General features: G+C 48.1%; 2 protein-coding genes and 1 long non-coding RNA gene across 7 annotated transcripts in view; 1 reads left to right on the top strand and 2 right to left on the bottom strand.

Annotated features, from left to right (window-relative positions):
• Window positions 1-1776, bottom strand: part of LOC311439423 — a 3190-nt gene extending 1414 nt beyond the window's left edge. Inside the window, exon 1 of the long non-coding RNA XR_014694714.1 lies at window positions 1647-1776. This is a non-coding gene — a long non-coding RNA (uncharacterized lncRNA). The remainder of the gene's footprint in view (window positions 1-1646) is intronic.
• Window positions 1-10636, top strand: part of TACR2 (tachykinin receptor 2) — a 16388-nt gene extending 5752 nt beyond the window's left edge. For all 4 annotated transcript variants that reach the window (XM_084525060.1, XM_084525061.1, XM_084525058.1 and 1 more), the window contains 4 exons: window positions 1662-1856; window positions 4817-4973; window positions 5558-5754; window positions 6174-10636. In XM_084525060.1, the coding sequence (XP_084381186.1) occupies window positions 1662-1856; window positions 4817-4973; window positions 5558-5754; window positions 6174-6369 (745 nt within the window). In that variant the 3' untranslated portion in view covers window positions 6370-10636. The remainder of the gene's footprint in view (window positions 1-1661; window positions 1857-4816; window positions 4974-5557; window positions 5755-6173) is intronic.
• Window positions 10239-12089, bottom strand: part of HK1 (hexokinase 1) — a 31685-nt gene continuing 29834 nt past the window's right edge. For both annotated transcript variants that reach the window (XM_084525052.1, XM_084525053.1), the window contains exon 18: window positions 10239-12089. In XM_084525052.1, the coding sequence (XP_084381178.1) occupies window positions 11945-12089 (145 nt within the window). In that variant the 3' untranslated portion in view covers window positions 10239-11944.

Genomic DNA, 12089 nt, shown 5'->3' with positions numbered 1-12089 from the left:
GCTATTCTTGCTTAACCTTAAAATAGATCCTGACACTGACTCCTGGAAAATTGCAGCTTCCATTTGTTGTTATGAGAACTTGTGTCCTCTTCGGCTCGGTTGTTTAAGTTTAATAAAACGTCTTTTGAACCTGTTTATTGTAAGGCAGGAGGACAAGAGGCGATCGATGTATTAGGCATCTTTGCTGTGGACAAGGCTCTGTCACAACCGCTCATCATCACGTTTAGGACTACTCTGCTTCCCCATTCGGGGCTGCTGTGTGCTGGAGCAGCTGTGTGCACGCAGCACGCCGGGCAGAGAGGTATTATCAGCTCAAGTTTCACACTCCAGATAACAAAATCTCCTAGGCCCTCTTTGGAAGAGCGGTAGGAGCTCAGCGTATTTCGTCCAGGCAGGACAAGGACCAGAGAAAGGGTGTCAGCATCTTGGGGTGTCGCTTGGAGGGGGCACAAAGCAGGGGGAAAATGGAGCTTTTCTGCACAGCAAGAGGAATGAGGAGACCTCAGCAGATCTCACCAGTGGCAGCGTTTATACCTGGGGCTTGTTGGTCACCATGAGCTGCAGGGCACGGGTTTGGGCACTTCCCTGGGCAAATATTCAGGAGAACACTTGCCGCTTGATTCCTCCCTGAGCAGTTTTGAGCACTGTATAATGAGGATGAGCTAAGGAAAGCGAGGTGACATGAACATTTCATAGCTAAATAAGGCTCTGCTGCCGTGCAGCTCTGGCTTACTTACTGTGCTGCCTGTCCGTGCAGTCACCCTCTGTCCTGCAGCAGTGCCTGAGCAGAGCTCTCTCCAAACGGCTTGGCCAGGAGACAGCACAGAATTTGTCACATTTTCACTGTAAAAATCAGGAGGCAATTGGCATTTTCCACTCTGTTTTGCCTTTGTAAACAACCATGACAAGGAGAAGGGAAAGCATGACAAGAAATGCATAATTGATTAAGGGCTTGTTACGATACCCTGCCTTTCTACAGAGGGAACTTAAAACCAGACAGCGCCCTGGGCTTGCAAGTAATCTAATAGTCAGATGTGCCATGAGGGCTCTGAGCAGGTGTGGGAAGAAAGAGTCAGCCTTTCCCTTAAATCACAAGTGCTCTGGCATTTACACGCAGAGGTGGATGGCACGGGGCTTCTCCACTGCTAAAAATCAGGGGGAAAAATTCCAGAGAAAAAGAAATTCAAGACTTCAATCTGCTGCTGTCACCACATGGGGTGTAAAACAAGATCGAGATAATTAATGGGACCAGCATGTTTAGGTCATTTTCTTGAGGAAGGAAGAAGGGCATGGTGTTAAACAATGCATATCTCCAAACTAACACAGAGTTCCCAGCACCAAATTTCAGACCAAATGAAAAGCATTTTAAAAAGTAATTTAAAAAAATAAATTATCAAAGAGAAATACTTGCGAAGGCCCATATGCAGACAGTATAAATGCTTGCTTCCTCCTTGCACCAGATGTATCCATCCAGATCGGATCAATCCATCCTACCTTAAGACTTGCAGTTATTCTCTTCAGAAGGGGTTTAGCTCCTGGAACCTGACCAAATGGCTCTACAAATAAATCCCACCATATCAGCTGGGGAGTTTTTACACCTGCCACATTTGTTGTACGGCTTACCAATGGAACCATAAAAGCATTACCCATTTTTCTTGCAGGTATGTGGCTATAATCCATCCCTTCAAGCCCAGGCTTTCTGCTGGAAACACCCGAGTCATCATAGGAATAATTTGGCTGGTGGCATTTGGGCTCGCCTTCCCGCAGTGCTTCTACGCCGAGATCTTGACAGACAACGGAACGACGAAGTGCATCGTCGTCTGGCCGGATGACGTGGGATCGAAGCACCAGCTCACGTAAGAGAAACAAGAAAACTCACGATTCCTGCCAAAGTTAGCTACGAAATGAATGTCGTGACCAAACTGTTGGCTACAGACAGCACTGGGAGAGAGGGTCGAGGGAGGGGGAGATTGGTAGGGGAACTACGCAGCTGGGGAATATGGGTGTGGGGCAGCCCATCTAAGCTCAGTTTAAGGCAGCTGTGGAAAAAGCAACCACATTGTCATGCTCAGGGTGAAGAAGGGTGATACTCCATCCTCCCCTGCTTTGAAAACTGGCCATAAGATCTAGAAAGCCTAGATACAGGGCTTGGTGGATTTAAGAGAAACTAGAGCATAATGTCTTTAAACAAGCAATAAATCCTTGTTTTTAAAGATTTTGGATTCTCCCCCTCCATCAGGCAGAAGGGAGCTGGGGATTTTTAATGCTGAGAAGCCACATAATTAGCTAAAAATCATGCTGCTGTCTGTGAAAAAAAAGAGAGGAGTGTGTTTCAGACATCTTAAGGTTTTAAAGATCTACTTATCTAGACACACATCTGCACTCCTGAGAGCTCCTAGCCCTCATAGCAATTTCCTCCTGCTTTAAAGCAAGATTGTTCAGACAGATGAAACAAGCCATTCCCTGCATTTGGGGGATCTGCTGTGATTAATCATTATTCAAAGTACATGATATACAGAGCAGCTTGAGAAATCTATCAGGCAAAACATTTCTACAAAGCAGTAATGGAAGAACTGAGGAAAAGGAACAAATTGATTAACAAAATGGAAACAATTCCTCAAACCAAAACCGAGTGCTAATCTCCCCGCATCCATCCTTCGCTGTGAGCGCCTTTCCCCAGCTACATGCACCACGGATGCTTTTCCCTTCAGCACTTCTGGCAGACAGCTGGGCGCCTCCTACGGTTAGTTATTGCCCAACTAACAGGTTTTCACGCTAATAAGTGCCAAGTTCCAGGAACTCCATGTAAACTTGGCTGATCCATGGCACATTCAGCCCCTGGCTGTCAGTTTTTCCCACTCCCAAAAAACAGCAAAGAGTAAAAACAGGTTCACATCCCAGCCCTGCTGGGTCACATACCTCCGAGGGCTCCTTGGTGCTACCCCCGTCCTACGTGCTTGGGAACAAAGTACACCAGGTTCCCATCAACCGAGGAGGAGGGGCAGTAGGAAATCACCTTAAAATCAAGCAGCCTTTTGGTAAAGGCTCTGTTCTCACCTGAAAGTGAAAATAAAATATTGTGTCAGCATTTGGGGCCGAAACAGATCTATTTGCTTTTATGAGTCAAGCTGGAGAAAGCTACCTAACCCCTCACCTGCAAAGGTGCGTGCTATTTCATTCAGGTGAAAAACATTAGGTTTATTTCTCCCACAGCCATTCTTTGGGAGGGATTGAAGCAAAGCTTTGGCAGATTACCAATGAAATCGCTGCCTGTTATCTCTGTGGGCCCAGAAAAGTTGGTCCTGACCACAGCAAATAACAGGGCAGGTTCTTTCTGGGATCCTCAGCTAAAGAGCAGCAGCTCCTGAGCAGAATAAATCCCAGCACATTCACCAGCTCACCCCCTGAACAGCCTCAGATTTGCGGGTTTCAGTAGCTTTCCTAGCAAGGAGGTTGGAAGCAGTGATCTCCAGAAATCATCGTGACTGATGGCTCTGTCGGGGTGAACGCCTGCAAAATGGAGCAGGGAGAAAAAGCCACATGCAGCCGCTCTCGTGACAATCCCAATCCTAAGGAAAAGAAGTATTAAGAGAGGTGGAGAGCAGGCTGACAACAAACACTCCACAGCTGCCAAACAGAGTATTTTTCTACACTTATTTACTTTATTAAGTGCCTTTTCCAGGGCAATGGCTAGCAATGAAATGCAGCCCCCCCACACGACACGGTGGACTTCCCCTCCCAGCACAGCTTTGTGTTGCTATTTCCTGACTCTGAACCATCACCGCTCCCATGTCAGAGTCTGTCGGTGGGGTCTGACATTGCAGAAAGGCTGGGTCCCATGTGGAGAGCCCCAGTGCTGACTCCTACAGTGCTCTGCAATACAGCCGAGCCCGGCTGCTAATGCGACGAGTATCCGAGTATCCACACGGTGTTGTCCCACTGAGAAAAAACACGCACCCAGCCTTTTGTGGTCACTGCCAGCAGCGTGTGCCAGAGCCCTCCTGCCTAATCCCAGTTTTTCACACTGTTTATGTTAATGGGACAGCTGCTGTAATGGACTGAGCAGGTTGTTCCCTCCCCATAAATGGTGGTTGCTTAAAAAAAAATCAAACCTAAGCACAAGGGAACCAGCAGAAGCTCATGGGGTATCACAGCTCAAGCTCACGTACAGCCAAGGGAGATAGCAGCGCTTTCGTCCGGAGCAGAAACCAAGCAGCCTGGTGGTGACAAAAGATTTAATTGTGCATGTGCTCACAAATAAAATCAGCCAGCATTAGAAACACAATAGTGGCTGTCACTCACTGTGCACGTGCTATAAAGCAGCAATGCTCCTTCCTCCCTACCTGCCCTGCTGAGTTCATGCACTCCACTAGCAGCCCGCAACATTTGCAAGTCCCTGATCATTGCTGAATTAAGATTTTGGCACCACTGCATTTGCCAAGTAGTTTTTTGGAATATTCCTTTTGCCAATGTGATTGAAAGGTTCGCATTTTTACAGCCACAAGCCTTAGAAGTCTCTTCCCTGAGTGCAGCAGGATAGCAAAGTTCAGGTGGCTGTGGACTGTAACCCTCTGATAAAAGATAAATAGCATTACTCTGTCGTGAAGGAGCAGTGAATCCAGTCCAAGGACTAATCATCACAACATGGGAGAGATGAGATGAGCCTCTGCTTTTTACAGAAGCCCCTCTAATGATGTTTGCAGGCAAAATTTCTGCTGCTTTATGCTTTGGCATTGAATTTAATGGGAGCCAGTTTCTGCTAGATCCCTTCAAAGGATGTACTGACGATGCAAATGTGCCTGCTTTTCTTTTTCAGATACCACATTGCAGTGATCGTGTTGATTTACTTACTGCCTTTAATGGTGATGTTTGTTGCATACAGCATCATAGGAATTACTCTGTGGAGCAGCGCGGTTCCAGGCAACCACATTAATAGAGTCCTCTACGAACACCAAGTCAATGCCAAGAAAAAGGTCAGAGGTGAAACTTAAAAATAATTACCCTAAACACACCAGCTCTTCTGCCCCCAGCTCCAACACAGAGCTTGCACGTCATGCAAAATCTTGTGGGACAGGGCATGAAAGGTTCACAAATTATTTTGGGCTGGGGGGTAAAGGGTAAAGCCAACAAGCATGAAAAAATGGTGATTCACACGCACCAGCCAGGTTCCAAGGAAGAAAGGCTCACGTCAGTGGGCCAGGCTGCCCGGCAGTCCTTAGAGAGTAAAGCAGTGCCCAGTGAAGCCACACACCACAGGGATAAACTCTGGACGGGGTGGAGAGGTTTCGGGGTAACTGCAGTTCTCCCATTTCCCTACCAAATCTCCCTGATGGCTCCTCTGCAGGAAGCACATGGCAAAACATTTGCTCTCACTCCCTCCCTGTTCCCCATTTCCATCACCAGGAGTTCGTTTGCCCAAGCAGCCCACACACGTACCACACACAGTGCTTCAGGAGGGCAAAACAGACCCAAACAAACAGCGGCATCTCCCATTTCCCCAGCCAGCCCAGACAACCCTAGAGAGGCCCAGGAATAACACACGGTGTGTTTCTTCCAGTTTGTGAAGACCATGGTGGTAGTTGTGATCATTTTTGCCGTCTGCTGGCTGCCCTATCACATATACTTCATCCTGGGGAACTTCAAGGAGGACATCTACCAGCAGAAGTACATTCAGCAGGTGTACCTGGCGATCTTTCTGCTTGCCATGAGTTCAACGATGTACAACCCCATCATATACTGTTGTCTTAACCAGAGGTGAGTAGCGTGCACGCAGATCTCAGTCTGTAAAGGCAGAAATCTCTGGAGGTCAAAGCCACTGTGATTCTCAGCTGCACCCAACAGGCAGAGAAGTGAATTTATATACTACTAACAACAAAAAAGTAAGCTTTTCTGCCTCCAAAGAAAGTGCAGACAGCAGGCGTGTGATCAGCACGTGGCCACGAGCGAGCGGCTGCACAAGCACAACCCTGCCGTGCCAAGAGATGTCTCCCTTGTTCTGCTCTCAGGACGCTGGTGAAGCAAGCCCAGTCTTGGGCTCCCCGGTGCCATTTCCTGCTTCAATTTCAATAGAAACCTTTTATCTCCATGGTCATTCCGAGGTAGAATTACACTCTTGCTCTTTCTCTGTGCAGTTAAAAAGATCTGCCATTTAATTTCTTTTCTTATGCTTACAGGTTTCGTTCAGGCTTCAAGCTAGCCTTCCGGTGGTGTCCGTGCATAAAAGCAACTGAGAAAGACAAGCTGCGACTTACATCCCCATCCCTTTACCAGTCGACCCGCAGGAAGTCAAGGAAATCAAGTTTCAACACGGAAACTCACTTCAATGAGGAAGAGAAGACATCATTTACCCCCACCCAGCAAACGCTTTGATTTCTTCTTCTGGTTCTGACTCTACTAAAATCGCAGAACGGTTTGGGTGGGCAGGGACCTTACAGACCATCTAACTCCAACCCCCTGCCACGGGCAGGGACACCTCCCAACAGCCCAGGCTGCTCAAAGCCCCATCCAGCCTGGCCTTGAACACTTCCAGGGATGGGGCATATCCTAAGAAACCATTTAAAAGCAGCAGGTTTGTAGATGTCCTGAGGCAGGTCTGTTTCCTAGGGGGCTTTTACAGGTGCCATCAGCACCAAAAGCACTCTGACAATAAAACAAGACATATCCATGCAGGTCCGAACATCACCCAGCTCTGGATACAAGTTCAGCCCTCCTTTAAAGCCACGCTGCTATACAGAAAAGACAGGTTTTGCCCATCACATCAAAACAGAAGCAGAACAGACCTCAGGCAGCATTCTACCAATCCGTACAATATCAATTATTGCCGTCCTGATGGCGAGCTCCTGTTCTCTGTTCCACAAGACACCTCCATCTGGAAAAGAGCTGAAGGAACAGAAAGGCTGGGGCTCTTCTGGCCCAGTCTGGGTGGACCCTTGGGGTGTGTGGGCAGCTAATTCCTGTGGCTCAGCAGCCTGGAGGTGGACGAGGCTGTGGAGCTGAGCTCCTTTACCACAAAGGCTCCCATGCTGAAAAGCCTGCCCTGAAGCTTTCCTGGATCCTGGGATTTTCAGGCCTGTGATTTCACCTGCACCAATTAGAAGTGAGAAACTCTTGTAAAGAGTCATCCTTTCATGGATTTCTGTAAGCTTGTACCAAAACACGATGTATATTTCCTGTTGAAGCGTGCTCGAGCGATTCCTCCACCTGCACATAGTTCCTTGTGGTACCTCACCCGGGGAGCGAGGCTCTCTGGAGAGCCACAGGCAGGCTTGGTCAGAGGGGCTGCAAGCTCCCGTCACTGGGGAAGGTGCTCAAAAATAGCTGCTGAGCATCGCTCCTCAGCTCCCTAGCTGAGCAGTCATGTTTGCAGCACGACTGCTTGCTTACAGGAGCAGAGGGCCGCCCGGGTGTGACACTGGGGTGGTGCACAGCTGGTGGCATCCCAGAGCTCTGCGCTTCCAAAGCTGCCTGTACCCCAACCCCAGCAACCCCACCGTGGTCCCCACCACAGCCAGTCCCTTCGTTCCCCTTTCCAGACTTACCCCATCTTGTCGGCACTGTTCTTCTCTTCTCAGATGCTAAAATAAAGGCTGAAATTTGTCATCTTCGAAGCCTGAGGCATTATGTGCAGACATGCAGAACGGGACAAGCTGAAATACAAGCACAATACTTAATGCCATGCAGTATTTAATACCGGTGTGATAAGTAGCACCTTGCAATCACCTTCACCTTTGGTGACAGGTTGGCACATAACACCCCAGAGACATACCTTGGCACACAGGAGGCTCCTACAACACCACCAAGTCCCAGTTATTCCAAATATTCCCCTTTGCTCTGGGAGAACAAAAGCTACAAAGCGTTGCCAGTCTTGACTTCTGCAGTAAATTCAGGACAAAGCTTTGTTGCTTGAACAGAAAAAGTGCTCAGGGAAATGATTTTCCATTTCAGCACAGAACCCAGCAGACACATCTTTCTTCTCCACTTAATCTCCTCCACCTCGCTGGCTGCTGTGGGGAGCAATTACGGTACAGAGAGGCCCAGCAAACTTATCTCACTAATAGGACGTGGCAGATGGCACAGGGCTGTGCGCCTTCCTTAAAATGTTCATCATTCTAAATTGTTCCAGCAGGCAGCTTCAAGCCTCCATGTTATCTGCCCAGCCTGCTCCTCCTGAGAGCACACTGCAGGGCTGCACCAGGGCAGAGGGAGAACAAGAAGGAACAGGCACTGACAGCCAGCCACCACCAAGTCTTCTCCTACAGGGATTCAAAACACTTTGGAGAGGTGCTTGGCGAGGCACACGCCTCTGGGACTCATGCTCCAAGGAAGTGAAGAACACCTGCACGACAATTTTGCTGTGTTACATACACAGGCTGTGCCTCTCCCACGTGCAGCTGAGGGGACGGTAAGGCGTTAAAGCCCTTCTCCAGCAGCTTTCCAGTGTAGATCTTTTGGGACCAAGCGGGTCTGTCTCCAGCATCCCAGCTTACGTTCCCCCGTGCAGCCCCTGACAAGCGCCGACGTTTCCTGCTCATGGCATCTCTCTCATGCTTGGTGCAGAAAGCAGAGGACGACTTCTCCTGTCTGCAAACGAAGCTCTGCGTCCCCTGAAGGACTCACTTTCGATCCTGAGAAGTCTGTCTGCTAGAAACAACAACGGGTAAGGAAGCAGAGAAGCCCCAAGCCCTCGTTGGAAAAAGGAGGGCATGCCGTGGCCAACAACATTATTTCCTGTGATATACGAGGTAACAGGAACACCGTGCTCCAGAGTAAACACACACAATTCTCCATATAAATATAGACTTGATTAAATGCCACGCAGCGGTATAAAATGTCCAGGTCAGCGATAAATCCCCCCTCTGTACAGTTACTTGTGCTCTACGCACCAAGGAGTTCCTGCAGACTGTAAGGAAAAACATTTGAAGAATCTCATTGTTATAGCAAAGGAACAAACAAAAAGCACGGGGCAGGGTTCAGAAGTTCAGAAACACTTTATTTTGCCTTCTGCTATTATTTTTCTTAAGAAAACAAAACAAAACAAAACAAGGGCTGCTTGTTTTAAACCTATTCAAAAGGCTTCTGAGCCTTCCCCCAGAGGAAGAAGGAGCAGATGACATTACAACAGCGGTATGCAAATGGCCTTTTCCCCAGGAAATGTAAGATTTGTGTGTCAATATCGAAGTAATTTCTACAGCTTAACAATTAAGAAGACCATGATTTTATTCACCAAGCCTAAAAGCTTTAAGTAAGGCATCTCAGTCATTGTTTGGCTAACACTGAAGACATTTCTCCGGACAGTTATAGCTTGGGATTCACTTGCAAGTTTCCTAGGGATAAGAAGAAGTATGGAAATGGAAGTCCCACCAGGACTGTTATGAGCTGGATCCAATAAACAGCACCACCTCTGCCAGCATCTCCTCCCTTCACAGCCACCCCACGACCAAGTTTAACTTGCACTTCACATTCATCCTCTGTCCTGCACCGAGCCTAGCCCACAGATCATACGATGATTAAGGTGCTGAAGAGCTCCAAACTCAGGTCTCCCGTACGGCTCACACCACCCCTACAGCAGCCCTAAGATTTGCAAACCCTCAGCAACTAAAAGGCATCCCCTGCACCCGTAAACCTTCTCAGCTTCTTCTGCCTCCTGTTTGGGGTCAGAGCTGCACATCGAGGCTGTCCGACTACTCAAGCTGCAACATAAAATGGGCTAGGGGAGAATCCCAACTGTAGTGTATGCAGAAGGGGCCTTCATACACAATTCCAACGTAGGACGTGCAGCCCAGCAGCGCACGAGCACCTGAGGCCGTGTTTCTGCAAGCACCAGCCCTTCGTGCACGTGGCTGCTGTGTGCCAGGCTCCTGCAGGAGCACAGCTCTCGTAACACAGCCATCAAAGCATCTGGCAAAGCCTAACATAATCACATTTGCTTTGGTGCAGTGGGCTGAAGTCTCCCTGCACTGCGGTTTCCCCTGCACAACAGGGCATGAGATGCACGCAGACCAGCTCCACACACCCCAAGGTTTGGGCAGCTGAGCCGCGTTAGGAAAGGCAAGGTTTGGTGTCAAACAAAACCCACCCCCTTTGAATCTGACCCCGAACGCCCGGGAATAAAAACACACACACACAAAACCCGGGCACCAGTGGGATTAGGTCACAGCTCTCCCTGCACAATAGCTCTTCCCAAAGCACTGCGCCAGCAGCCGAGAGAATCTCTTCCAGAAAGAACCACCGCACACCAGTTAACGCACATCAAAAAAAGTTTAATATTTCCACAAATACCACGTAACACTAGTATCGGAGCTACTAGTGTGCAAAGTAAAAAGACTCTCTACCTTTGCAAAACCAGTTAGGCATGCAATTTTTCAGGTAGACACACACGTAAAGCTGCGAGGACTGCTTGCGACTCACATGTTACTTTACAACATTCACTCACAGTGCACCATAATGCATATTGAAATGTTATCCATAGGCAGGGCAATCCAAATCTTAGGGGGTGGAAAGAGGACAGAGAAGAGTAGCCTGCAAATTTCCATCTACTTTCTGCAGGAGAAGAAAGAGAGCAGGGAAAACCATGCAGAGATCTCAAATTCATTTTCGGTAGGAGAGCAGGAATTAAATACTGCTGTGGGGTCTCCCTCTTTGCAGAAAGCGGCGTGACTTGCAAACGTTAATTACCTTTTGCCTTCCGAACTGGTTCTCGATTTAAGTAATGCAACTGCTATGCAAGTATAATAATGGCATCAGCTCGACAGAGGGCGGAATACACCACGTGTACACGATACCAACCCTGCTGCTGCTTTAGTTCGTGGGATAAGCTGGGTCCAACTCTGTCTGTGTGGTTTGTTTGGTTTATGCACCCAGCTCCTCAACGTCGAGATCCAACTCGAGCCCTCATAGTCCTTCCTGATCACTAACTCTAGCTGAGTGTTTGTGTTTCGAGTGGCTGCTTAACAGTATTAAAGATTAAAGCTCTGTGTGGAAGCAAACACCCATTTAAGGCAAGAGACGGAGGTGTGCACATCCAGGTGACACTGTTTTGCTGCAGATCCTGTAGAAGGGCAGCTGCAGCGCCCTGATCTAAACCAATAACAAGAGAAGAAATAATTTTGATCCGACCCCTTATACAGACGGATACAGCACAGCCTGCCTAGGGACCATAAATCCACCCATTTCCCAGGTCTGGAGATTTGGATTACCCCAATCACCAACCACTGTGTTTTACTCGTTAGGGATTTCTTGCCCAAATGTTACAGGTTTTGCTCGGTAACACAACACTATTCACAAAAGCAACGGGAAATACCAGTGGATCCAGATCCGTGGGACAAGGGCGTTTACTTTAATTTTACCATGACAAAACAGGCATCGAGGAAGCAAGTAAGTCACATTGTCAAGTCCCACTACAGAGTTATGTGCGTGCACAGTGCCGACACACCGCGATTTTTCCACGATTGCTTTAAACGAAACAACAGCAGGTAGGTATGCAGGAGGGAACCGCTGCTTCCCTTTCACTAAAAGCTTCAACACCCAGGTTTGGTGGTCAGCGTGCTGGTGGTGCACGTAACAGGGATGCTGCAAAGGTCACACTTGGTACGATGCAACAGCAGCTCTCAACGCACATCAACTGGGGGCAATTTCATCTCAGACAACAACTGATTTTTGACAGCTGCAGAAATTATAGACTGATTTTTTCCATGACCTACAGATGGGGAAGGTACCAACAAGGTGAATAAGAAACATGCAGATTGGGGTCCATAAACAGGAGATAGTATTAACAGCACACATTCTATCTTGTATCCTATACTTTTTTATGTCATTAGTTGTATTTTTTTTTTCCCGATAAAGCAGTGAGTTCTGTTTTATTTATTTATTTACCAGTTCAGACTACGCAGTCGCTGCTTTATGAGAAAGTGCTCACAAGACAGAATCAGGGCCGGGGTTGTGGAGTTCAGTTCTGCTCGGCATCACGAAGCCTGCATCCCACCGCCGTGATGAGCGCTGCCCCTTTCCCACTGCCGTCTTCCGAAAGCAGGAAGGTCACGTCGCACTTGGGTGCCAGGTCTTTGACTGTTTGGTGCATAATCCTCGAAAAG

This window comes from Aythya ferina (genome assembly GCF_964211825.1).
Source record: "Aythya ferina genome assembly, chromosome: 7".
NCBI classification, from domain to species: Eukaryota; Metazoa; Chordata; class Aves; order Anseriformes; family Anatidae; genus Aythya; species Aythya ferina.
This window is presented reverse-complemented; position numbering and strand designations above follow the sequence as displayed.